The following is a 27,109-nucleotide window of genomic DNA, read 5'->3' on the forward strand; positions in this document are numbered from 1 at the left end:
TATAATACCCATAGGAATAGTGATATGATTTGGTCATATTTTGAGCCATCAGGGTGTAATGAAATGAGCAACAGAATGGAATTCAAAAGGCTTGGGATCCATCTGCTCCTGGTTGTGCCACCAGTCTGCCTATATTTTTACGAGAACTTGTCCTTCCTGAAGCTCACGTCCATCATTTGTGATATGAGGGTATTGTACAAGATGAACTCCAAATTCCCTTCCAGCTCTAATAAGCTGTGGTTTGTATAAATAGCATTATAATATTGAATATACTCATGGTATTTGATTAGAAAAATTATACAGACAATTTGAAGTTCACCTAAACCCTTGAGAAGTATTGAACATTTTCCTGCTTTGCACTGGTCCTTTTAATCTCTTTTTCCCCTCAGTGATTCCTTTAAAGGTAGCGCTAGTGTTTGCTACATTTTTACACCAAATGGTTCTCTGGTGGGTGAACTTAGTTACTGGCAAGAAGTTGTGATTTTTTTTTTTTTAAAGATTTCACAGGGTTAATCGATCTCTTTGCTGTAAACTTCTTTGATTGTCCCAATAGTGGTTCCATTTTATGTATGTAAATTTAATGTTAAAACTCTTAATTGTTTAAAGGGCTTAAAGCACAAGAAATAAAGGAAATCAAATAGTTTTCTTTTCAATTAGATTGAAGTAGAGTGATTTAGCAGAGTATCCAACTGTGTAGTAAATTGTAATTTGGGGCAACCATTCTATTTCATTTCACTCCTTACCATGTACTGTATGTTATTCAATTCAGAAAATTCAGGAATTCATGTACTATGTGCAAGGTAATGTGCTAGGTGCCTGCAATAAAAATGTAATATAATAATAGTCCATGACTCCAGGGAATAGACATAGACCTAGGAGGAAGTGGGGTGGGGGGCCGCAAAATGCAAGGTAGCTTTAGGAGGAAACAAACAATTAAAACTAGTAGGGAAAGGCATCAGGTAATACTTTATATAGAGGAAATTATATCTGAGTTAAGCCTTGAAGGAGGGCAATGATCCTGAGGCAGAGATGAGAATGAAGTACATTCCAGGCATGGGAGGTACATTGTACAAATGTTCAGAGGTGGGAAATGAATATTGGGTTCAGGGAACAACTAAGATGCCTTTTTGATTAGGACATAGAATGTATCACTGGAAGTAATTTGAAGTAAGGATTAAATGGGAGGCTAACTCAGATTGTAGAAGACCTGAATTTTAAGCTAAGAAGTGTGTATTTTATTCTGAGGGCCATAGAGAATCATAAAGAACTTTGGACATGAGAGTGATGTAGCAAGACCTGTGCCTTAGGAAGTATGAGGAAGGACACTTGAAATACCAGTTTGTTTGGATTAAGTAAACGTTAATGAGAAAAGAGCAAGGAGAAAAGAAAAAAAATGAGAGGGAAAAGAGGAAAAACAGTTGCTTAGATACTAATTACTATATGTTGATAAGTAACATTCTAACATGTACCTCATGATATTGTCTAGGGACTGCTTAATTACTTTTCTAATTTTCTCATAAAATTAATGGAGCATTACATTCTAAGGGTTCCTTTTCTTATCCCTGTTTAGAATTTTAAATCATTCTTAATGCTAACTCTGAAGTTTGGAAGTACTATTAGCCAAACTATTCTTACTCCTTAGGTAAATTTCCACAGGTCCCACGATGATTGTTATAGCATCTAAAAATATTAAGGGCTTATTCTGCTAGAATTAATTTTCTATTACTGATACAGAGGGCATGCCAATGGATGGACAGCATTTCCCAAAATGCTTGGGGCTATGGAAACCTTATTCACTACAGAAAATTATGTAGACAAAATTTTCTTCCTCTTTCCCTTCTTTCCTTCCCCTTTTCCTTTTTCTCTTCTTCCCCCTTGCCCTCGCTTTGTCCCTACATGCCCCTTCTCTCTCTTCCTTCTTTCCTCCCTCTCTCTTTTTTCCATTCTCCCTCCTTCTCTCCTTCCTCCCTTCTTTCATTCCTACCTCCCTCCCTTCTTTCATTCCTGCCTCCCTCCCTTCTTCCTTCCTTCTTTCCTTCCTTCCTTCTTTTTGTGATTGGATATCACTATCTTATCTAGACTAATTCTGATTTCTGACCTAGGCTACTTTACTCCTCTTTAGTCAATCTTTTGGTTCCCTGCTTCCAAGGGTTCACCATATTGGTGTCAGACATGGTTCAGACACCTGATTGACTTTTACTCTACTCCAGCTTAGAATTTCCAAGTTCAGAAGATCTCCCTGCTTCAGTTTCCTCAGGAGCAGGAATTACAGGTATGCACTACAAGTCTCAGCCTGAAATACTGTATAGGAGCCAATAGTATGAGCTCAATACTTAATACAAACTCACATTCCATAAGGAGGTTTTGAGTATGAGAAGTTGAAAAAGCTATTAAAGGGAAGAAAGGGGAAGGGAAGAAATCTTGAAAAAGTGTCAGGACATGGGAAGCCCAAATCATGTGACATTTGAGCATGAGAGCAGTAGCAAGAGGTAGGAACAATGGCCAAGAGGCAAGACCCAGCACATTTAGATCTAACTATGGGATCTTGAGCCCTGACCTCCTTTCTGATTTATTTTGGTATTTTTGGAGTCATAGCAAGAATTTTTAGTATTCCTAACTCTTTATCTTTTAAGCCAAGAGATAAGGGGAAATTGATCATATAATATGACATGATACTCTCAGAAGCAGCATCATTGCTGCAAGTTTAACTGACTGTGTTCTTTTTCTACTATATTGAGGACATAAAGGTATTTATCTGAGGCTGATTAACACTATCCCAGAGGTATGAGTGTGCTGGAGCCAGTTCAAATTAGCTCATATGACCCAACTATTAAATTTTCAGTGCAAGCATTTATACTTTGGATTTCAAAATTTCAAATCAGGGCCCATTTATTATTTTCTTTGATTGACTAGACTTAAAAAAGTGATGGAGAAAATAACAATAATGCAGATCAAACCTATGTGTGATATGAGCTCTTTTTGTTCTTTCTCTAAGAGAACCAACTAGTTGTTAAATATTACCAGTACCCTTATGCCAGGAGACATAGGAGTTGATACTCCTAGCATAGTAGCGCCAAGGCTATTTACTACCTAATATATTTCTTGTCATTTACTTTGCTATCATGTTTTAATGAAATACTTGCTCTACCATTGGCACAACTGTGTGACCCTAAATAAATCTCCTAGTCTCTTCTGGGCTGTCTTCTCAACTATACAATAAGGTGTTTCAATTAGATAGTCTCTAAGGTCCCTTTTAGCTCATCTTATATGGTATGCTTTGGAGTCAAGTGCCATCTTGAATAGGTAAACATAAAGATGTATTGAGGGAAACAACTCTCTGTTTGGATAGATGGTGAACCAACTAGAATTCTGAACTTAAGTATGATTTAGAGATGTGCTATATTTAGTCTTTTTTGTAGGAATTATCATATTGAGATGTTCTCATCAATATTTTTTTAAATGTTACACTACTAAGAAATGTTAGAGACCATCTAGTCCAATACCCTTTATTTTTATAGCTCTAATACATAGATATTGAATGGATTTGCCCAAGAGCATATAGTGAATTAATGTTATAGTTAATCTAGAGCCCCAGTCTCTTTTTTTTTTTGCACTGTGCCATATTAATTCCCAAATTATCAAAGAAAAACACCTACATGTACATATTTATGAAAACCTTTGGCTTATTCAAATAATAACTTTTGAAATTTTATTAAACTAATTTCCTAACATTGTTAGAGCTATGAATATTAAATGGTATGAATTATAATGCTTAAATATCAATAATTATTAATATATTACTTCATTAATGTAGGTACACTTACCATTACTACAAATTACAATCCATCATGCAAAAAAAATAAAAAAAAACAACCCATACAGTCTTTATGAATCACAACTGCCTCTCTTATCTTCCCTCTCACCCCCCCAAAAAAATACTACCTAACTTTCTGTAAACCTCACTGAACTTAACTAGTCTGATCCCTAGGCAGTAGGCTTTCATTGTGACAGTGAACCCATGCTTAAAGCCTTTCCATATTGTAACAAACTTCAATAACCTGTGTTTTGTTGGAATCCAAAAATCAGAATTGCCTCCATAACAGCTATCTGGAGGTAGCTAAATGGCACAGTGAACAGAACAGGGGAGTCAGAAAATCCTGAAACATTTACTAGCTATGTGATCCGGGCAAATCATTTAACTTCTGTTTGCCTCAGTTTTCTCAACTGTAAAATGGGGATAATGATAGCACTTGTCTCCCTGGATTGCTGTGAAGATCAAGTGAGATGATATTTGTGAAGTGCTTTGCATAGTGCCTAGCATACTTAATAAATACTTCTTTTCTTTCTACACTAGTCAGTGAACTAGCAGTTACCTCAATGAGGCAATCAAGCAGGACTTTAGTGAGGAGCTATATTATCAAAAGATATATTAATTTAAATTATAATTAATAATTATATAATTTAATGACATTTTGATTACTCAGGGTTCATACCATAGACAAGAGGTGTAAATAATACCAATACATAAAATATGTAACCCACTTGAAGATAATGAAGTTATTCTTCCTGAACAAAATGAGGTAGCCTGATAACCTGGATTATTCAAGTTTGTTTGTTGTTGGTCATGGGTATTAGTACTTTATTTACATGTGTAGCTCATATATACTGATTAATACATTAATACATTATTAATAAATATGTCATGTACATATTATTAAATGGTTCAGTTATGGATTAGATACATAGAATGATCTAATGACAGATATATATAGTCTTATACATTGTTTCTAATATATAGAAATCTCTACGTTTCTATGTTTCTATACTATGTTTCTAATAGAAACCTATTAATGTTCTCTGCATCTATCACATAACCCTGAATATACATATACTTTTAATGTAGGATGCATTTTATTGTCCTGTACAATATATTCCATACTAAGCCAATGATCTATCATTAAATTTGATAATTGAATATATTCCACTTTATTTTTCGCATCATTTCTAGAAATCTCATTTCCATGTAAAATGTGATGGTTGAACATACTTTGATTAAACCTTCAGGACAGCATTTGTTCATTTCATTCAGTCATCAGAGAAGAGAGAATTTATCGAAAAAATTGAGGTCACATTAGTAATAATCAATCTTTCTTGACCACGAGATGATACTTGAGCATTTAAACACGATGATAGGGCATTTGAGCATATATTTGTGATGATTCCTGAGCAAGAGGTAAGCAAATACTATTTTCCCCCATGATCTAAATCTAAACTAGTACTTGCCTATTAAAAATAAAACAAGCATCTGTTTTTCTGGAGAGAAAACTTATTTCAGTCTAACACGCTGCATTTTTTCATTTGGGAATGTAATTCTAAATTTTTTTTCTGGTAATATTCTTAGAATGAAAGATAGCATGCTTCCCTCCTTGCCCAACCCACCCCATCACTGTTGGCAGAATCTAGGAGCATATGAAGTCTCTCTCACTCTGTCTCTCTCTGTCTTATACGCACACATACACATATATGTGTGTATACATGTATGTATTATTAGGAATCTTTTTGAAGTCAGTAATCTTTTTTATTTATATAATTATGGTAAAGGTCCTAGTGCACAGAAAGGATCTTACAATTAATACAATTAGTAGATGATCCTACTTTTCTTTTTAAATTCACTTTTATTTTGTTTTCAAGTTTAAATCCACTTCCTCTCACCTTCCTTCACTCCAGTGAGAAAGCAAGAAAAACAAAACCCATTATGAACACACATAGTGAAGCAAAACAAATACCTGCATTGCACAAAACAAAACATAAGCCTCTCTGGAACTGTAGTTGGTCATTGTGCTGATAAGAGTTCTTAAGTCTTTTGAAACTGTCTTTATGATACTAATGGTATAAAGTGTTCTCCTGGTTCTGCTCATTCGCTCTCCAACATTTCAAACAGATCTCGCTAGGCAGGTTTCTATGACATGATCCCACGTACCATTTCCTACAGCACAACTGTATTCCATCACATTCACATTTTTGTTCATTCATTCGTTTATTAATGGACAACCCCTCAGTTTTCAATTTTTGGTCATGATTTTAAAAAGCTGCTATAAATATTTTTATCCATATAGGTCCTTTTCCTCTTTCTTTGATCTCTTTGGGGTATTGATCTAGTAACAGCATCCTTGGGTCAAAGTTTATGCAAAATTTAATGGTTCTTTGGGCAGAGTTCCAAAATGCATTCCAGAATGGCTGGACTAATTCACAGATCCACCAGTAGTCTATTAATTTCTCCTAGCTTACTCCAACATTAATTTCCTTTTCTTCATCAACTTTGCCAATCTGGTGGGTATATATGTACAACACATTTTTAAATTTAATCTGCATATTTATAATTTCTCTATAAATTTCTTAAATCTAGACAATCAAAAAAACAAGCCCTGATTCGTAGCATTCCCTGAATGCTCACACTGAAAATTTAGAAATTGGCTTTCACTAACCACCTTGAGCTGGTCCCAGCATACTCCTGCACCTTGTTCAGGATATAATGGGGCAGCTAGGTGGTGCAGTGCACAGGGCACTGACCCTGGAGTCAGGAGGAGCTGAGTTCAAATTTGACCTCAGACACTTGACACTTACTAGTTGTGTAACCTTGGACAAGTCATTTAACCCCAATTGTCTTGCCTTTCCCTCTCAAAAAAAAAAAGATATAACCTCTTGACAAGTCTCTTTTGTAAAATAGGAATAATACTCTGTAAAATGGGAATAAGACCATCTACCTTGATTGAGTCCATATGGGACTGCCTGTCCAAATATTATTGAATCCTGACTGTCATTCAAATGTTAGCTATCCTTCCCAATTTGTCCATCTGCAAATTTGATTGCCATTTCTTTAGCTGAGTTGTTAAATATTAATTAATTAATATTAATTAAATCAAAGATGTTAATCAGAATAGGTTAACAACAGATCTGTGAGGTAATCTACTAGTGACCTCCTTTCCAAATGACTGTATACCAGTAATCCTTCAGGTCTTGCAATTCTGCAAATTCTGAATTCACATAACTGTACTGTCATCTGGTCCATATTTCTTCATTCTTAGACTAGAAAGACAAGTTTTATTAGAATCTAAGTTGCTATATTTGCTGAGAACTGTTTTCTGCAAACCTACCAAGTAAATAAACCCGTCAAAAAAGGAAACAAAGTTATGCTGGCATGAACTACTCTTTGTGCTCTTTGTGATTACTGCTTCCTTTTTTTAGGTTTTTACTGAACATCCCTTTAAAAATTCATTAGAAAAAATTTCTAGGAATTTAAGTGAGATTAAATGTTCATACTATGTTGATGGAGAGGATTCATCAACAATGTCTGTTTTATCATCTTTTTAGGATCATTAAAAAATCAAAAAGAATAATTGTACCTTTTTTGGCTTTTGCTTGTGCTTTTAGCATTTCATGCATACTCATGCAAATTCCTATTAGTTTATTCATTCATTCGCATACAACTACAGTTTAGGGGCAATGATGGGATGATTGAGTTATATACATGTTGTGATCACTTATTTACTTGCATATGACATTTAATAAAGCCCTAAATAATAATAAAATAAGTAGAGAAATGGAGACAAGGCTATCAACAGATGGGCCCTTCCTCCAATGGTGCAGATTATATATCCTTCACTCTTCTTATTTCTTTTCTATAGTATCCTCTAAATACTCTAATAGATATCTACCCAACAGGCTGGAAGCGTTCCTCTAGGATTTCCAATATTATCTAAGTACTAATGCGACACGTTACCTATGAGTCTATCATCTTTTTTACTATATGACAAGATGATGTATTTTCTAGTCTTCTATCTCTTTGATAATATATTTTATGTTGCTTCTTGTTTGCAGTTTGCACTGGTAATATTCCTCAATCTACTTAGGTCAACTATCTCTTCATTGCCTCTGGGTGATGTTTAGATCACTCGGTTTTGATTTTTGGATAGTGCATTTTTGTTACAGATTTTTCTATTATCTATAAGCATATATAACTGCACTGGAAGTAATGTTAAAAATGTGTGATTCTTTTTTTCGGGGAATAACTGTGCAATTAATACAAACACTTCATAATATCCCAAATGCCATGTACCCAACTATCTTCTTCCTATTCAATTCTTGGTACAGTTTGCTCTCCATCTATAGCATATTTCTGAAATTATATATATGTATATGTACATATACATACATACAAATAAATATATGCCCTATCTCTATACCATACATACATATACATATACTGAATGTGTGTATGTATGTGTATGTGTATATATACATATATGCGTGTATACCCTATCTCTATATAGTGTCCCTATTCTAACTGTTTATCACAGTAAGATAACAAATTCATATAATTTAATGTTTCTTATGTGGATTGTTAGACCACACTCTTTTAAGACATTATACATCACTTTTTGGAGCTCTGTTGTTTTCTTGAATATACAAACCAGTACAGTGTCACCTGCACACAGGAGTATCTGGAGAACTTCATTATCTACAAGGAATCTATCTTCAATTTAGGCATTGTATAGTCCCTGTGACAGTGAGGAACACCATTTATAGGCGCATGTCTTTCTGTTTGGTGTTTTACTTAATTTTAATACTCGTTTAATACTAATAGACTGACTTCGGTTTTACCCTTAAGAGAATATTGTATAATTGTAAAATATACATGAGAAAAGTTTGTTGGATAAGAACCTTTAAGACAGCATTTTGGTCTCCTGAATCAAATGCTTTTGTATAGTCAATAAATACCCAAAAGCACAGTGAGATTTTGTATTTCTTATGCTGTTGGGTCCATTGTGTGACTGTAAAGGTGTGGTCTATTGTAGAATATGATTTTTAATGCCTTACTGTTTCTGTCTCTTCCATCAAGAACTCCCTCAATACCTACATGCATATATACACACAATACATATATAGAGATAGATATGCAGCAATTATTGATATTTTCTTAATTGCCTTTTTTGATAGTAACAATATCTGGGACTTCTACCAAACATTGGTTATATCTTTCTCTTTTAGATATGTTGAGAATTCCTTAATACACTAAAAATGAGATCATATTCATCATAAAGCCCTTCAGCATATAGTTGACCTGATCCAACTACACTGTCCTCCTTTGTTTTTTTCTGCACCATTTCTAATTCCTCATCGAGGATACTGAGGACTGTGATGTTACATTCCAAATATAGGCTATCTAGTGTGATTGATGCAGAAAATGTTTGTTATAGAAATCTTGGTAAAATATTTTCCCCAGTTTTCTGTTTTTTGCCTTCTAGTTTCATTCTTAAAAGTTTTTTGCATGGCTTCTTAGAAAGGTTTCTGTGTATTTGTTTTTCTTAATAGTGCTTTTTGCTATTTATTAGTCAGTGCTATTGTCCATAATTTTCCATTATCTTCCACAAAATTTTGAAAGAAATTTTTACATTCTGAATGAGTATGGCTCTTCTGCTTGACTGAAAGAACACAAATTCAATTAAGATTGTTTCTTGGCTCTTTTGACCTCCTCATTTTTATGTTTTACATTGGATAAACCTCCTTAAGAAATAGCCATTTTTTCCACATCTGCTCTTGTGGGGCAATGGAGGAGCGATTTGTTTTGATGCCTTATTGTTTTCTTATCATTTGTTGTTGTTGGTCATTTGTTTCAGTTCTGTATGACTCTTTGTGATTCCACTGGGAGTTTTCTTGGCAAAGCTACTAGAGTGGTTTTCCAATTCCTTCTTCAGCTCATTGTACAGACAAGGAACTGAGACAAATAAGGTTAAGTGACTTGCCCAGGGTCATACAGCTACTTAGTATCTGAGGCCAGATTTGAACCTAGGAAGATGAATCTTCCTGACTCTGGGTCCAGCACTCTATCCACTGTATCATCTAGCTTCCCTGATAGCTCATAGATGTGTATTTAAATTTCCAGAACAATAATGAAATGATCATAATTCTAGAGGTCTGAAATAGTTGATAGGTCTCACTAGTGTACTATAGTGTGGAACATAAAGTCACATTATTAGAATCATAGAGTTTTAGAATTCAGAGGAGAAAGACTGGTAAGGAATAGGAATTTAGATGCTCCTTACTATGTTCCAGGCACTGTACTAAGTACTTTACAGATATTACTTAATTTGAGATGACATCTACCTCCTTATTTTATAGATGGAAAAAACTGAAGTCCAGGTAATTTAAGTCACTTACCCAAGATTATGAAGCAAGTAAGTGTCAGAACCAGGAAAAAAGTTGAATTTGCTGACTTTCAGCCTGGTATTCTTTCTAGTCCATATTTTTATTCCAAGTTTATTTTCTCTCTCACTTGTTAGATGCAGAATAATTAATTTAGCTCAGTAGTACTAAGCTTGGCACATATAAGGCCAAAGTAATTTATCTGATCCATATTTCAGATATATATATATATATATATATATATATATATATATATATATAGCTAATGTTATGGCTCTCAACCAGAAAAACCAGCCTAGTTAAGGTCAGGAAAGCTCAGCATCAGAAGTGATTCTCCCTAGTGATGAATATTTTTGCTCATAGTAAGAGGTGGGGAGGAATATGGAGGAGTGACTGACCCTACAAAATTAAGAATCCTTTATGTGTTTAAGTATTGGTCTCTTGCTATTGTGGCCCTACTGATAGAGACTCTTCACTAAAACCAAGGTACATCTCAGCTTGGAAGATCTCTAAATATCTCTGTTTCATTTGTCCACACAAAGAGGGCAAAACTAATTTGTCAGAAACATTTATATTTTTCATTTCCCATTGATAGCACCAGTTTATCTTACAAACATTCAGGATTACAAGGTATCTAGCCTAGGAAAGGTTTTATCTCACAGTAAAGAATATAGAAAACAGTTTTATTGAGGCTTATAGTGTCAGGAATGTCTTTTCCTTCCTTCTGGTGGGTCCCCATTCTATCTATCCAAGAGATTTGTAGAGTCCTCGGGATTCCAAGCACTGACCTTGGAAGGGGCTTCAGAAAGGAAGATCAGAGTTGATCCTCCAATTTCCTGGCAGGCACTAATTTTTAAATTTTAAATTTATTTTCAATTCATGGAACAAAACAAGCATTTCTATTACAATGAAAAGATGATTCCACATGAAACTGCAAACCCACCATGTACAACTTGCTATTCCCTCCAAATATACAACAAAGTTATCATATCTTTTTTCCTTATTTTCTCCCCTCTTGCCCACAGATGACTATTGTTAGACACAATTAGATATATGTATACACACATATGAATTATTCTATACATACTTTATTTATCATTTCTCTGGATGCAGATAGCATATTTCTTTGTATGTCATTTATTTATAATTTATGTATTTAGACTGATTAAGCTCCTTTTTGGTACAGTAACAGCTCTGTAGGCTCTGTTGGTGTTCTGGTCTCTCTTGCTGTTGCTCCATAGAATTTTGCTTTGCTATCTATTTCAACTTTTCTCTCCTGCAGAGGTTCCCCCACCCCACTATTACTGTCCTTTCCATAAGGCATTAACAGATTCTATTCAACTCTCCTTAAAAAAATAAATAAATAAAACAAAACAAAACTCTAGTAATTATTCTTTCCTCCTATGAGATGGTACCAGCTTTAGAACAGCTTGCTCATTGCTGGATTATCAGAAGTCTCAGCTGATAATCCTACTGCTCTTTCATGTCTACTGGGAGAGAATTGTTCCTTATCATTCACTCCTTCTTTTCTATGAGATTTCATTGTTCTAGCCTATTTAAAAAAAGGGAGAAGGCATCTTCACATCCAAAGGAAGTGTCTTTTACTTACTGTATTTAACTAAATTACCTTTTATCCACTCCTGATAGTAATTATTATTAATAACTGTTAGTAATTATTATTAATAACTAGTATTTATATAATGGTTAAGATTTACAAAGCACTTTACGCATGTTAACTCATTTCATTAACTGAAAACGTTCAACTAAATACAGAAGAGTTTAGAAATTTGCTCCAGCTCCTTTTTCATTTGCCTTTTGATTCCCATTTTTCTCTAGGGTGTCTCATAGGGTTTCTATGCCAGGAAAGTTAGCTAGGACCTGTTTAGAGAAAACAGTGGAAAAAGGAAAAGGAACAATCAGCTCTGTCCTTTGAAAGACTGAAAATGCTACATCTACTATGCCTTTCGTTTCTTAAAGGGCACAAACTACACTCTGAATTCTAGCCAGATACCTGAAGTTGTATGCTTGTGATCAAGGTGAGGTGGCTTAAGTTATTCAGTACAAATTCAACCAGTAACCACCAAAAAAATTAAAAAAATGTGTCAGATCATACTAATGTTTGTATCGTTGTCAAATGAAAAAGACAGAACTTTAAAAAATAAGATCAGCAGCCCCATGCACTGTAGTGTGTGTGTGTGTGTGTGTGTGTGTGTGTGTGTGTGTGTGTTGGGGGGGATGATAGAAAGAATGAAACTATACAAAACTGACTTTCTATACAAGATAGTATTCACCACATTATTGTATACCACAACTAACACTGGGTTTCAAAAATATTTTCCATACAGAGATTTTATTACTTTCTTTTGAGTGTGTAGTATAAATTTGATGTGCCTTAGTAAGGAGACATTTATCACTGCTCCACTCCAGCAATAAAAAAAGTGATAGAAAACTATCTGTATTTTTAATCTTGAAGGCAAAATGCTCAAGTTATTGGAGATGAAAGGTGTGTCAATATTATTCCTAAGCTCTTTTGAGAAACAAATATTGAATGCAAGGAATTGTTGGGGACACATTCTGTGGAAAGCTTTATACCACAAGCCATCAAGAAAAATCCAGCAAGAAGTCATGATCTTTTCAAAGAAATGTGAAGAACAAAGAATTTAGGCTAGAATAGAAGGAGTAGTCTCAAATATTAATAAGAGTATAGGAGACTTGGGTGACATGTCAACCAAGAAATAGGCATGGCATGATTTGGAAAAACTTCTCTTATGAACCTGACACCCAAGAGTTGATGTATCTCTCATTTGGCAGCTATTTGACTACCCAACAGATCTAAATGTAAAATACTTGGAATTTGGAACGGAAACAAGATGATCGCTAAGTCAAGTGAGATAGGTCTTGGGTCATAGGAAGTGAATATCAGAAGGTGATCTAGCAACCAGATTCACTCCGTCCCCTAAATTTTAGCTTGCTTAGGATGAGGATGTTTTGGATGAAATGAACAGTTTCTGTGTTTAGGTCTGGAGAAACTGTATATATCCAAAATATAACCCAAAAGATAGGTCAACTTGAAGTTTGTGAAATCAGAAATGCTTGCTATGGAAACATTTTTCAAGAGCAAAGATACAGAATAGGTGGTAAAATTTCAGGACAAATTTTCTGGTGCTTATACAACTAGGTTATTGAAAATTTTAGTGGTCAGTGACCTTATTCTTGGTGCTTGAAATTGGATTATACAGTGATCTGCTCATTGTCGAGAAAGCTGATCTTGGGGAAAATTTAAATTCAGTGTCCAATGACAGTCAGTGGAATCATCATTATATATGTTAATCATAAATAATCATAGCTTATTTATATAGAAAATTTGATTTAGTTGCTATTTAGTAGTGAATGTTAATAATAATAATGTAATACTGCCATCTCATATATTCATAAAGCTTTGATGTTTTCAAAATACTTTCACAATTTGGAACAGTGTCATGGGTTATTATTGTTCTTCAGTCACGTCTGACACTTTGTGATCTCACTGGGAGTTTTCTCGGCAAAGATACTGGAATGGTTTGCCATTTCCTTCTCTAACTCAATTTACAGATGAAGAAACTGAGACAAACAGGGTTAAGTGACTTTCCCAACGTCACACAGTTAATAAGTGTCTGAGGCCAGATTTGAACACAAATCTTCCTGACTCCAGGCTGAGCACTCTATCCATTGAGCCACCTGATTGCCCATATGTGCTGAAGTATGGTAAATTATATCTCTGTGATTAAGTACCTGTATGATCTTGGTGGCCTTGGTCAGATTACTTAATTTCTTTGATCCTCAGTTGTTGCATCTATATTAGATTAGATGTCCTCTGAAGTTCCTAATAGCTCTAATTTTATGATAAATAACTTTGCAGTCCTTGTGTCATCCCAATAAAATCTTACTTTTGGTAGGCACGGTAGATACTCATTCCGTTTTACAAACTATTATTCCTATTTTACAAATGAGGAAACTCAAGTTAAGGTGATTTCTTGATCAAGGTCCAACACTACCTTGGACCCAGCTCAAAGTGATTGGCAAAAGCCAGTTCTTAAATTTTCAGTGTGAGCATTTGGACATCAGAAATCAGAAAATGTTACAAATCTGGCTTGATATTTTTTATTGTTTACATTTAAGAAACTTATGGAGAAAATATTGATATGCATATTAAACTTAAAAAATTTATTGTACACACACATATATACATATATATATATAATTTTTCCCAGAGAACAAGTTATTAAATATTCAGCATTATAACTTTGCCAAGGACATGCAGTTAGTGATAAAGCTGATTGGAATGTAGTATGCTCACTGGGCAAAATACTTTGAAATGAACTATTAAGTGACATAATAATATATTGTAACATATCAATATTGATATGCAACGTAATAAATAATAATAATAGCTAACATTTATATAGCACTTACTATATGCTAGGAACTGTGCTAAATGCTTTACAATTATTAACTTGCTTGATTCTCACAGTGATCATAGGAAGTAGGTACTATTTTTATCCTCATTTTACAGATGTAGTAACTGAAATGAAGTTAAATGACTTGCCCAGGGTCACAAAGTTAATAAATGTCTGAGGCAGAATTGGAACTCAGGCCTTCCTGACTCCAGGCCCTGCACTCTTGTCCACTCTACTACCTAGCCACCTCAAGAGTCTGGACACCTATCAATCCATTCTTGAATCATGAAAAAATCTATAATGATAATTAATCGCCCTATAATGAGTGTTGAATTATTTTAAAAAGTGAAATAGTAAATCTCACCTTTCACCATGTTTTTGCCTGATCTATTTAATATTTGTAGTCTGGATAATAGCTTACTGCTTTCCCCCCCCCAACATATTTTTTCCTTATACAACAAATCTTAATAAGCTATAATAGGAAGAACTCAATCTTCAGTGGAAGAAAACAGTTTATCATTATGAACATACATCACATGAAAATCACTAGAGTTAAAAACCAAGGGGATTTCTCTCTTCCTCTTCTAACAGTTGTACAAGAATATTTTAAAGACATTTATAAATGCATGATTCATGATCACCAATGATAAATTTTTCATTGGATTATGTTATAAAAGCTAAAACTACTTGAAATGTAATTCAGGTTGTTGTGATTCTCTTCAGTGCTAAGATCATGATTAATGTTAGCTTAATATCAAACCTACCAAATACACTTAAAAGTCAATAAGGGCATTTTTTATAAAGAATACAATAAATCGTATGTATTTTCTATGTCAGCATATTTCAAGCATGAAAAATGAATTTAAGAAATTGTTTTTAGATACATTTTCATTTGCAGGTAGCTTTTCGACAAAAATACAGCTATTTCTTTTTATAGCAATGCATAGAAAAAATATAGGAAATACAAAAGATATCTTTACTACTTTTAGAGTTGTCCATTCTATATCTGTTTCTTTCTTTCATTTGCTTTAGAACCTATGATTTAAATAATGATAGCTGGCATTCGTATAATACTTTAAAACATTTACTCATATTATTTAATTTGATAATGATAATCACATTTGCTTAATGTGTGTCCCTATTTCTAAGCTATCAGGTCTTATGTCACTTTAGTCCTTAAAATCTTGTGGATTTTTGATCTAAAAAAAAAAAGTGTGAAAAAATATGTTCCTTACCACTCTTGAGCTGACCAGTTAGAGTGATCACTTCTCGAGAAAAAAAAAAAAAGACAGACATTTAAATGATCTTTAGTGGGAATGGGATTGTATTAAATTTCCAGAGAAGTCTTTCCTAGTTAATTGAAGTAAGCAAAAGTAAATCATTGCTTTAGCTTTAATATGTATAAATGCTCACTTTCTGCAAATAGATATAGGTAATTTAATCATTAACCCTCATAGTTCAAAAAGAGCCACATTATTTAGTTGCAGACTCTATTTTGCAATCCTTATATAAACAGTAATGATTCTGGACTATGTTTAAAGAGCTGAATGGGAAATGTCCCTCCTCTCAGCACACCAAAATATAGGGTACAGTGTGAGCTTTGAGCTAGAAGGACTTAGATTTGATTCCCATGTTTGAAACTTCTGTGCTAGCATGGAACCCTACATAAGTGAATTCTATTTTCCTCGATTTCAAAATGAAAGGTCATATTTGCATGAACTGCCTACCTCACGGTGTAGTCATGAGGAAAGTACTTAGTAAATTCTAAAGTGCTAAAATAAGTTATAATTATGAGTTAGTTGGTAGATATTTCTAATAGCAGATAAATCTCATAGATGTGCATCTTACTTTGAAAGCAGTTTTGATCCTTACTGCAGCCTTTCCATTACACCCAAAAAAGCACCATAGTCTCTCTACCCTATGGGTAGAGAGAAGAGATCCTTACATTTCCACATAGATTCTGTGTTATAATGAAGCCCATAGGTAGTTGCTGTTGCTGCTGGAGAGTGACTGGAAGATTTCACTCATCTTCCCTTCATGTGATCGCCCAAAAGATAATTCCAAGACAGGATGCAAAACTTGACTAGTGAAAATTATATTCAGAGTTTCAGGAAAATGGGGCTTCCTAGGGCCAGAGGAGGGGTTTGGAAGATTTATTGCCTTCTCTAGTCTTAATTCTACCCATCCCCTTTCCCACATTTCTGAGCAGTGGTAATCCCACTCCTTTTTAGCTATGAAGACCACAGTCAACATATGCCATATACATTCCAAACTCAACAACTTTATAACCTCATTTCCTGTTCTCCCCCGCAAAAAATCTTAGTTTTTATTTGTGTAGGCTAATTAAGCTGATGAAGTTATATAAGCATCACAAATCCAGCGTTATGAAAGTCCTTTTGATGTGTGAAATATGATTCATTATTTCAAGGGGTGCTAGACTTTGGCCATGAATCATTCTAAAAAATTCTTTGAATATTCCTGGATCCTAATTATAACTTATTTTAATAATAATTTTTGTTATGCCTTCGATTGTTAAAACGTTTTAGTGTCTCAGATATGACATCTGCCTTCATGCACTTTCCTTCAGTGCTCTATCTTCATAAATATTTGTAAGGTCGATTTATAGATAAATGTAACAGAGGCTATCCAGTTCTGAAGATGCAGCACATACATTTATTCTTTTTTATATAATATTTCATTTTCCCCAATTACATGTTAAAACCATTTTAAAGCATTTTTTTAGTTTTGAGTTCTAAGTTCTATCCTTCCCTCCCAGAGAGAAGCAATCTGATATAGATTACACATGAAACACCTACATTTAAATGAGCAAAATAGGTGCAGATTTTAAAATTGGCATAATTCTTTTGTGCTTTACTCGCAATTCAGATCTTTAGCTTCCCAAGCATGTATATTAGCTATTCTAGAAGAATGTTTAAGTGCCTCTTTAAAAAGCTCTGCTGAGTTAAAACACTATATTTCATGTTTACCAAATAGCTTTGGTTATCTTCTGCATTCTTATTCCTGTGAAAAGCAGACTAAAAACATCCATGATATACCCTTTCCAAATGAACTACATCCAACTCATTTCAACACCTCACTATTCTGGTAGAGAAATGTGATACGTCTGGTTCATTCTCCCTACCCCATTCACTGTTATCACACTCTGGAATTTCAGAGTTCATGTTGACAACCATTCCAACAAAGACAATCTCTTAATTTCCTCAACTCCCCCACTCTCTTTTCTTTTCATTTAAAAAATCGTTCTACCTCCTCAGTGAAGCCTCCTCAGAATCCTCGTGTTTCATAGAGTTCTTCCCCATTCATATAGCATGTAACACTTTCTTTGGAATGATGTTACATAAAAATGTATGGAAATGTTTTTCATACAACATATTATGGTTATAATTCTCTGCTTTATTTCCAGTTGTTATTGCTAAGTTGTGTCCAACTCTTCATGACCCTGTGGAACATATTGTCCATGGGGTTTTCTTGGCAAAGATAACTGGAGTGGTTTGCTATTTCCTTCTCCAGTGGATTAAGGTAAACAGAGGTTAAGTAACTTATCCAGAGTCACACAGCCTAGTAAGTGTCTATGATTGAATTTGAACCTAATCAAGTCTTCCTGGCTCCAGGTTCACTTTATCCGCTTAGCCACCTAGCCTCCTCATTATTTCCAGTATTGGACTTTGTATGTTGTGAGATAAGGGACTATGGTTTTCTTTCTAAAAGCTATATTTCATTTTCCTTTTCCGTTCTATTATGTTCACAGAATCATTGCTTTAAAAATATGGTGTATGATAGATCAAAGTCAGATCCTGTGAGTTTGGGTTTTGTATTTTACTATTTCATGTACTCTTTAAATGAAAGTAGAGGTGGACATTTTTTAATGCCCATTCAGCATGAACTCTGTTAGATTTTATTTAAATTTGGAAATGAATTATATTTCCCTAGATGAAAAAGTCTCTATCAGCATCAGTCTCTTTTCTGTGATATGATGATAATAATTAATAATAATAATAAAAACATATCCCTTTCCATATCTTCCTGGATGTATTACTCCTGCCTCAACTCCTTTTCTGTTACTGTATTTCCAATGATTTCCCCACCAGTTCTTCCCTTTGAGTCAACTGAGGCTCAGAAAAATTAAATCATTTGTTTAATTCCACACAGTTGGTAATTAATAGAGCAGAGATTTGAGCTTAGGGGCTTTTGAATCTATACCGAGTGTAACTGATAACCAGTTGTTGACACTTGAGGTGGCAGGTGTATTTTATGATAGGTGTTTTACAGAATCTTTAAAAAGATAAACCTTTACAACAGATCTTTTGCCCAGCATCTCTGACACATCAGTAACCTAATAACAAATAATGAGTTTCTGAAGCAAGAAGGTCAACCTGAGCTGTCATATTCTAAAAAAGAAAGTGAAGTTTTTGGTTTGGTTTTGTTTTTTAAAGGAAAATATGTCCTCGGAGGAAGACTCTTTCCTAGTTTAGGCTATAGAAAAATAACAAAGAATAGGACTATTATATATGGAATACTACATAAAAGTAGTATAAAACCAATTTGGAATAGAGTTTACAGAGCAAAATTATAAAGGATTTTCTTTATTTCTTATTGCAAATTTAAAATTATCTCTAAAAATGTTTTACGTATAACCATTGTTTTTTCCTATAAAATATTTCATGACTCCCTTTTGATCATCCATTTAGGGCTGGTAGCCTTTTAAAATTATTACTCATTGGCTCTAATGAAAAATGTCATTAAGAAACATGTCAATTACAGTGTAATGGGAGTTAAAAATCTTCCGCCCACTGATAGGCCTCAGGTGGAGCTATTGAGGGAGGCTTGATTGGGGGAGGCTTGTTTCTTATGAAGGCCCACAGCTTTTGCTGATCGCTAATGAGGCGCTGGGTCATGAGTGGTCATGCACGCTGGCTCTGAAAAGAGTATATATACTCTGAAGGGAGGTTTTGTTTTGGGGCTTAGTTTTGAAAGAACGTTTGTGTGCCAGATGAGACTCTGGGAAGCTGCTAAGCATACCCCTGGTTTTGAAAACCCAGATGTTGGTGCTTCCCTGTCTGGTAACTATGTATGTATGTATGTATGTATGTATGTATGTATGTATGTATTGGTCAAATAAGTGGAAGACTTTCTGTTGGTCCCTGTATGTTGAATGTAATTAAAGTGATTGTTGACACCTCAAAAGTTGCCTTTTTATAAATGCAGATCTAAGAACCTGTGATAGCTGGCCCTCCCTGTGTATAGCAGGGTGCTTACTGATACATATGGCTAATCATTTTTCTCCCTCTGCTGACTGTTCCCCCCAACTGAATCCATACTCTCTAACCAGTTCTACTTTCTAATAAAAAGAACACTTGGTATAGATTCAAAAGCCCCTAAGTTCAAATCTCTGCTTTATTAATTACCAACTGTGTGGAATTATACAAATTATTTCATTTCTCTAAGCCTCAGTTCCTTAATCTATAAAACGAACAGGTGGTTCTGGGTCAGAAATGTCAAACACACAGCCCCAGACTTCTTATAATCTGCAATACATCTGGAACCAGATTAAAGGGAAAATAGGGGAGGGCTTCTTGGAGGCGGGGTAGGCTAAGTAGTAGGAGGGCAAGGCAGTGAGTAGAAGTAAAGTAGAGAAGTCAGGAGGGATAGGAAATAAGAGATGCCAAACAAAAACAAGGATAAGAAATAGAATTTGTTAGGGAAAGTATATGTTTGTATATGTATGTGCATATCTATATCTACATAGAAATATGTCTGCATTTAATTGTAGCCTTGGGGTGGGGGGAGAAAGGCAAAAAAAAAATTAAAAATGCACAGCGAAGAACAACAAAACTTACAGGGAAGCAAAGAAAAGATGGACAGCTCTCAATACAACATGCAATATTTATCATACAGGCTTTCTTGAATTGAGAATTTATTACGTATTTTGAATCCTTTCTTATGTTCTGATATGCACATGACATGCCTTTTTTTTTCTTTGTATTTAAGTTTCAATACTTAAATTTATAATTTTTTTCTTTATTCTGTATTTGTGTTCTGGTGTTTGAGTCTAAAATAAAATTGAAAAAATCAACTTTTTTATTTAAAAAATAAAAAGTAACAAAGTAAATACAAATGCAGTAAAAGATAGGTAATGTCCATATATGACTTTCTAGGGCAGTTAGGTGGTACAGTGGACAGACCTCTGGGGCTTGGGATCAGAAAGACTCATCTTTGTGAGTTCAAATGTGGCCTCAGACACTTACTACCTGTGTAACCTCAGGCAAGTCACTTAACCTTGTTTGCCTCAGTTTCCTCATCTGTAAAATGAGTTGGAGGAGGAATGGGCAAACCACTCCAGTATCTTTACCAAGATCCCCCACCCCCTCCCATCTAAGTCAATATGTGGCCCATCGGGATCTGTATGCGCGATTCAGTGACTGCATTTCTATTTGAAATTTGCCACCACTGTGCTGGATAATCTCAAATGTTCCATCTAACTTTAAATCCTCTTTTCCCTTCCACACCCTTTTTACCAATGGATCTCTACTTGCCTTTAATTTTTTTTCTCATTCAAGTTACTCGAGGAGGAAAACTTAAAGGTAACAATGCTGACCAGGAAGTTTCTGAAAACCAGATATATTGGTGATGGAGATGGGGTTGGTGCGATTGCCACTAGGTTTGGTGAGATATTTACAGAGAAAAATCAGAAAGGAAGACTCTACAAGCAAAATGTCAAAAATTATATAGTACATTGATTTCTAAATATTTTTCTAACAGTACAGAACTACAGATAGTAATGAATTTAATAACGTAATTGACTTCAAATTTTAGTGAAATCAGTAAATTTCATGAATTTTCTAAGAATTGTTTTATCTTTTATGTGTCCTAAAATAGAAAATTGTTTGCCAAAATGAGTGACTATATATATATATATCTATATACATATAGATATATATATATAGTATCTTCTTCCCTTTTACATGTATTTTCTAATTCTGTCCTTACCTTACAAAGCAGTGAACACAGTAGCAAATATGATTTGATCTCCATTTATTATGTTAGAAAAATAAATCTGAGAGAATTTCAATCACTTGCCTACAGTCACACACATTTAAAGTTCCAGAGGTAGTTTTTTAGCTGGTATTTTTTTGATCCATCTGAAGATTCCTCTTTAGTGTTAGAATGACCAGTGTGTTTAGCTATTTTATTCATGTTCAACTTTCCATGACCCCATTTAGGGTTTTCTTGACAAGGATAGTGAAGTACTTTGGCATTTCCTTCTCCAGCTCATTTTACAGATGGAAAACTGAGGCAAACAGAGTTATGACATGCCCAGGATCACACAGCTAGTAAGTGTCTAAGGTCAGATTTGAACTCAGGAAGATGAGTCTTCCTGCACTCCACTGCACTACCTTGATGCCTGTAGAATGACCAGTAAACACTTCCTTTCCCCCTTTTTATCCTGACAATATTGTTATATAGTTTTAAAAATTCTGTATTTTTCTTTCTCTAGATCATACCAATAAGTTTTTTGTGTGAACATTTTCTATTTTGCAGTGAATTCATGAAAGTGGAAAAATTGCATGCTAGGTTCTCAGTTTGGATTACAGTTTTAGTGAAGGAAATATGTTGAAACAGAGATTACTCTGGTTTCTACAGACCTGAGCAAGGATGCCAGGATGAGGTGGTTAAGTAACGCACCTTTTCAAGTTTAGGGTGAGTGACTTCATTGTAGAGTCTTTGCAATCAGAGTACAGCTATCCGATTCAAGTAGATAGCCAGTCCTTTTGGTCCTCACAATTTAGCTAGACAAATAACCCTGAAACCCTATCACAGACTAAATAGTTTGCCTGCAAATTATTTTATTTTGTCAAAGTATTGATCTAATGCCTATTAGTCACTCAGTTGTATTTCTCCTTTCCTTCTGAATCTTTCTGAAGGAGTGGAAGAGGATCAGTCAGTGCAGCACAGTGATCTTACATTCTAAACACTGTCGTTTAGAATGTCTCCTCAGAATGATTGAATGCTAGAGAGCTTAAGACTTCATACTGAGTTAACTAAGAAACATATAACAAAAGAGACTTATGAAAAAAATGTTCACATTAAAAATAAGTCTGGACTTGTGAACCCATTGGTATAGCTAACTCTGAGAGACTTTTTCTGCCAATGGAGATTGATATTCTCTCTCTACTATTTAAAGACTTGAGTAACTGCCTAGAGCACTGAGAGGTAACGCATGACTTGTCCAGGATCATATTGCCAATGAGTGTCAGAGGTAGGACCTTGACTCAAAGCTTTTTGACTCTGAAGCCACCTCTCTGTCCAATATATCACACAACCTCATAGATTAAGCATGAGAACATGGAAATATTTGCCTTGTGTAGTTTACAAATCATTTTAAAAATATTTGATCCTCACAACAACCCTGAGAGGTAGGTGCTGTTGTTATCAGGCAGTTAGGTGGTCCAGTAGATAGAATGGCAGAACTGGAGTCAGAAAGATTCATCTTCCTGAATTCAAATCTGACCTGAGACACTCTGTTTGCCTCAGTTTCTTCATCTGTAAAACGAACTGGAGAAGGAAATGGGAAACCACCCCAACATCTTTTCTAAGAAATCCCCAAATGAGGTCATGAAGAGTTGGATGTAACTAAAAAATGACTGAGAACAACAAATGAAAAGGTGCTATTACCCTCATTTGTGGTGAAGAAACTGAGGCAGACAAAGGGTTAAGTGACTTGCCCAGGTTACACAACTAGTAAGTATCTGAGGCAGGATTTGAACTTAGGTCCTTTGAATTCCAGGTCCAGTCTGTTGTGATACCTGCTATTATTATTATTAATGCCATTTGGTTGGTGGCATTATTGTTGTTAGTAGTAGAAGCACTACTACTACTACTATTACTACTACTACTGCTACTACTACTGCTACTGCTACTACTACTACTACTACTACTACTGCTACTACTGCTACTAGTCAATATAGTTGTTGTATTTTTATGGCAATTAGTTGGTACAATGGACATGAAATCAGGAAGACCTGAATCCTGTGGCTGTCACTGACTTTGAGACTCTAGGCAAGTCACCTCACCTCTTTTTGCCTCAGTTTCCTCAACTGTAAAATGGGAATAATGATAGTACCAATAATAGTAGTACCAATAGTTATGAGAATCAAATGAAATGCTTCTAAAGCACTTTGCAAACCATAAAGCTCTACATAAGTGCTAATTATAGTTATTAATTCCCTTTATGTTTTTGTTGATCGATGGTTTCTAACTGTCTGCTTCAGGTACAATTCCGTACTTCAATGGATCGGTTGTCTCTTAGATGTGATACAGAACAGAGCTTGGCCTTTCCTGCCTCTTCTGTAGTCTTCTAATCTGTATCTTCCCATAAATTTACCTTAAGTTCCCTCACTCAACCCACTGGGTACAATATTCATATTTTCATTATACAGACATGAATAGAGCGCATGAACTTTCTATAAATTATATATTACTCTTGTCACATAACTGCCCCTCCCTGCTTTTTTCTTCTGGACATGCATTTCTTCATTGACGTCCTTTATACCAGTCTTCCTGCTTAAATCTTTGCGATATATTGCAGCATGATGATGCCCCACCCCTGCACCTCTCCATCATCCTTTGTATGATAATTAAATTTTTGGAGATTACGTGATTATGTGATTCCATGACTCATAGACATAAAATATCACTGGGAAAATAATGTAATTTAAAAGTTGGGCCTTTGTCTTAAGGAGCATCTTGGGGTCATTGAGCAGCTAGGTGGTGCAGTGGATAGAGGACCAGTGCAGGAGTCAGGAGGACCTGAGTTCAAATCTCACCTCAGACACTTGACACTCTCTAGCTGTGTGACCTTGGGCAAGTCATTTAACCCCAATTGCCTCATCCTGGGTCATCTCCAGTCATCCTGATGAATATCTGGTCACTGGATCCAGAAGGCTCTGGAGGAGAAGTGAGGCTGGTGACCTGCACAGCCCTCCCTCACTCAAAACAAAGTCAAGTGCAAGTCATGTCATTATTTCTCTGATGGCACAGTCTTCTTCAGCAACGAAGGACAAACACACATTTTGGAGTCATTAAAAAAGATTATTTTTAAAATCATCTTTGTAGTTTTTCAATTATATCCCAATGCCCAGTGCCTCCTCATGTTAGGTTCTGCTCCTACATGCCTATAGATGAGTACCATCCATCGCCCATTCAGTTGCATATTACATATTGTTATCTGGACATTCTTCAGACACTTTTTTTTCCTGTGTTAGGTAGTTAGGCCAAAATCTTTTGGGTGATTTTGATTCTTGCTTGGGAAGTTTTACAATGTTTTAAGTTTTGATATAATAAACATAGTATTGCCTGCAAACAGAAGAATGTATATCATTATCATTAATATCAAGTCAGATTTATAGCAGGGAGATGTACTGGCCAAAGTTGTTTGTAACTGTCGTGGAAGAGTCCCAGCATAATCTCCACAAGGAAAAGGCATTCCATGTAGATTGTGAAATCCTTCAGAGACTCCAACTTTGTTGATAATGTGCTAAGTAAATCAGGCCCCAGAAAATTTCAGACATATTTCTATGAAAACATTTGTTTCAATAATTTAAATATCTTTTATTTAATTGATATGAAGACACCCATCACAAATGGAAATCATAACCCTTCTGTATGTTCTTAAGACATCTTCATTTTTTTCCTTGGCTAAAGTAATTCATCACCTATGACCAGCTTTTTGCTATTGACCCTCTTTGAGTAGGCTAGTCTGAGCCTCATAATAATCACAGACGATTAGACTGTAGTATAATAATATATTCTTTAAATCTGAACCTTCTCATTCATCCCTGAGAATTCCATGTTTCTATTCAGGGATGTGCTTAATGTTTAACAACAGACTCTATTAAAATGTATTATGGCATACTTTAAAATTTAATCTGCATTATTAATATTTTTACCATTATCTTCTTAAATCCAAATAATCAACAAAATAATAAATCAAACCCTGATTTGTAGAACTAGTCATTTTCTTATTTTGAAATGGTCAAAATGAAAATGTAACAGTAGGCTCTTGAAAACCATTAAGAGCTGGTTATACTATACTGTTGGCTTCTTTATAAATTAGGAGGTAAAAGGAAAATGCTTTAATTGTAATTACAATTTGCTATTTGCTATTAAAGATACAAAAGGAATTTGTAAATGTATTGATGGAACATGGTATAGTTGAAAGAATATTCCCTGGGGAGTCATGGAATTTGCAGCTAGAAAGATGGAGTCCAACAACTTTATTTTATAAATCAGAAAACTGAGCCACTATAAGATAAGGTGAAGTGATGTGATTTGTCCATAGTTCTACATATACTAAGTAATAGGAACTAAAGTTTGAACTTTATACTTCTAACTTCAAGTCTAGGCTATCACTGTAATCCTAGCTTCTATATAGCTTTTGTGAATTACAGGTAGGAGAATGCTGTTGGACTAGATTACATGATCTTGGTGTCTTCGATCCCTAGAAGTATATCACTTTCTACAGCAACTTTTCAGGTTAAACAAGTAGATCAATTTTATAATAATTGTAGTTCTGAAATAAAATAATTTTATTACATCAAAATTAGAAAAAAGCATAATTCTCTTCAGAGGCAGTTATGTGGTATAGTGAGAGTCAAGAAGACTGGAGCTCAAATGTTGTTTCAGACATTTATAGCTTTGTGGTCTTAGAAAAGTCACTTAATCTCTATCATCCTCAGATTCTTCATCATAAAATGGGGATAATGAAACTCCTACTTCATATCGTGGTTGTGAAATTCTAATGAAATAATGTATGTTAAGTGTTTTGTAAACCTCAAAAACATTGTGTAAAGCTTGATAATCATTATTATCATATGATGATTGATTTTCTAATATTTATTTTGCAGGACCCAAAATTACGTGAGCTCTTGGATGTGGGGAACATAGGACGCCTGGAACATCGAATGATAACTGTGGTATATGGTCCGGATTTGGTCAACATTTCCTATTTGAATTTAGTAGCATTTCAAGAAGAAGTAGCCAAGGTAAAGTGTATTGAAGCTTAAAAATCCTTTATTATATTAGAAAAATGCTTCTGCTACTACTGCCTTCATGCCCTGCTACATGGGCATGACAACCCAGAAAAACCCTAAAAGGTACTTACTACCTCGGCAATATTTTGTTAATGTCCTTGGGAAGAAATTGACATTTTGTCATACTTAATGTAAAATTAAGACAGAGACATTGCAGTGGTATTCACTTTACCACCACCACCAGTCTCTTTTTAAAATGAAAATCAATTGAGTTGTTAAGCTATAAAATATTAAGAACTAAGGTAAATAATACAGCAGGTTCCAGTGGGAGTTGAAAGGAACATTTTCATCTGTAAGATCATTAAGCAATTTCCACTGAGAGTAAGTCAGTTGGTCAATATTTGCCTTTTTTTAAAAAAC

General features: G+C 34.6%; 1 protein-coding gene across 3 annotated transcripts in view; it reads left to right on the forward strand.

Moving 5' to 3' along the window:
• Nucleotides 1-27,109, forward strand: part of PLCB1 (phospholipase C beta 1) — an 891,415-nt gene that overhangs the window by 519,355 nt on the left and 344,951 nt on the right. For all 3 annotated transcript variants that reach the window (XM_072634430.1, XM_072634433.1, XM_072634431.1), the window contains exon 4: nt 26,564-26,701. In XM_072634430.1, the coding sequence (XP_072490531.1) occupies nt 26,564-26,701 (138 nt within the window). The remainder of the gene's footprint in view (nt 1-26,563; nt 26,702-27,109) is intronic.

The sequence above is a fragment of the Notamacropus eugenii genome, chromosome 1 (genome assembly GCF_028372415.1).
Source record: "Notamacropus eugenii isolate mMacEug1 chromosome 1, mMacEug1.pri_v2, whole genome shotgun sequence".
NCBI classification, from domain to species: Eukaryota; Metazoa; Chordata; class Mammalia; order Diprotodontia; family Macropodidae; genus Notamacropus; species Notamacropus eugenii.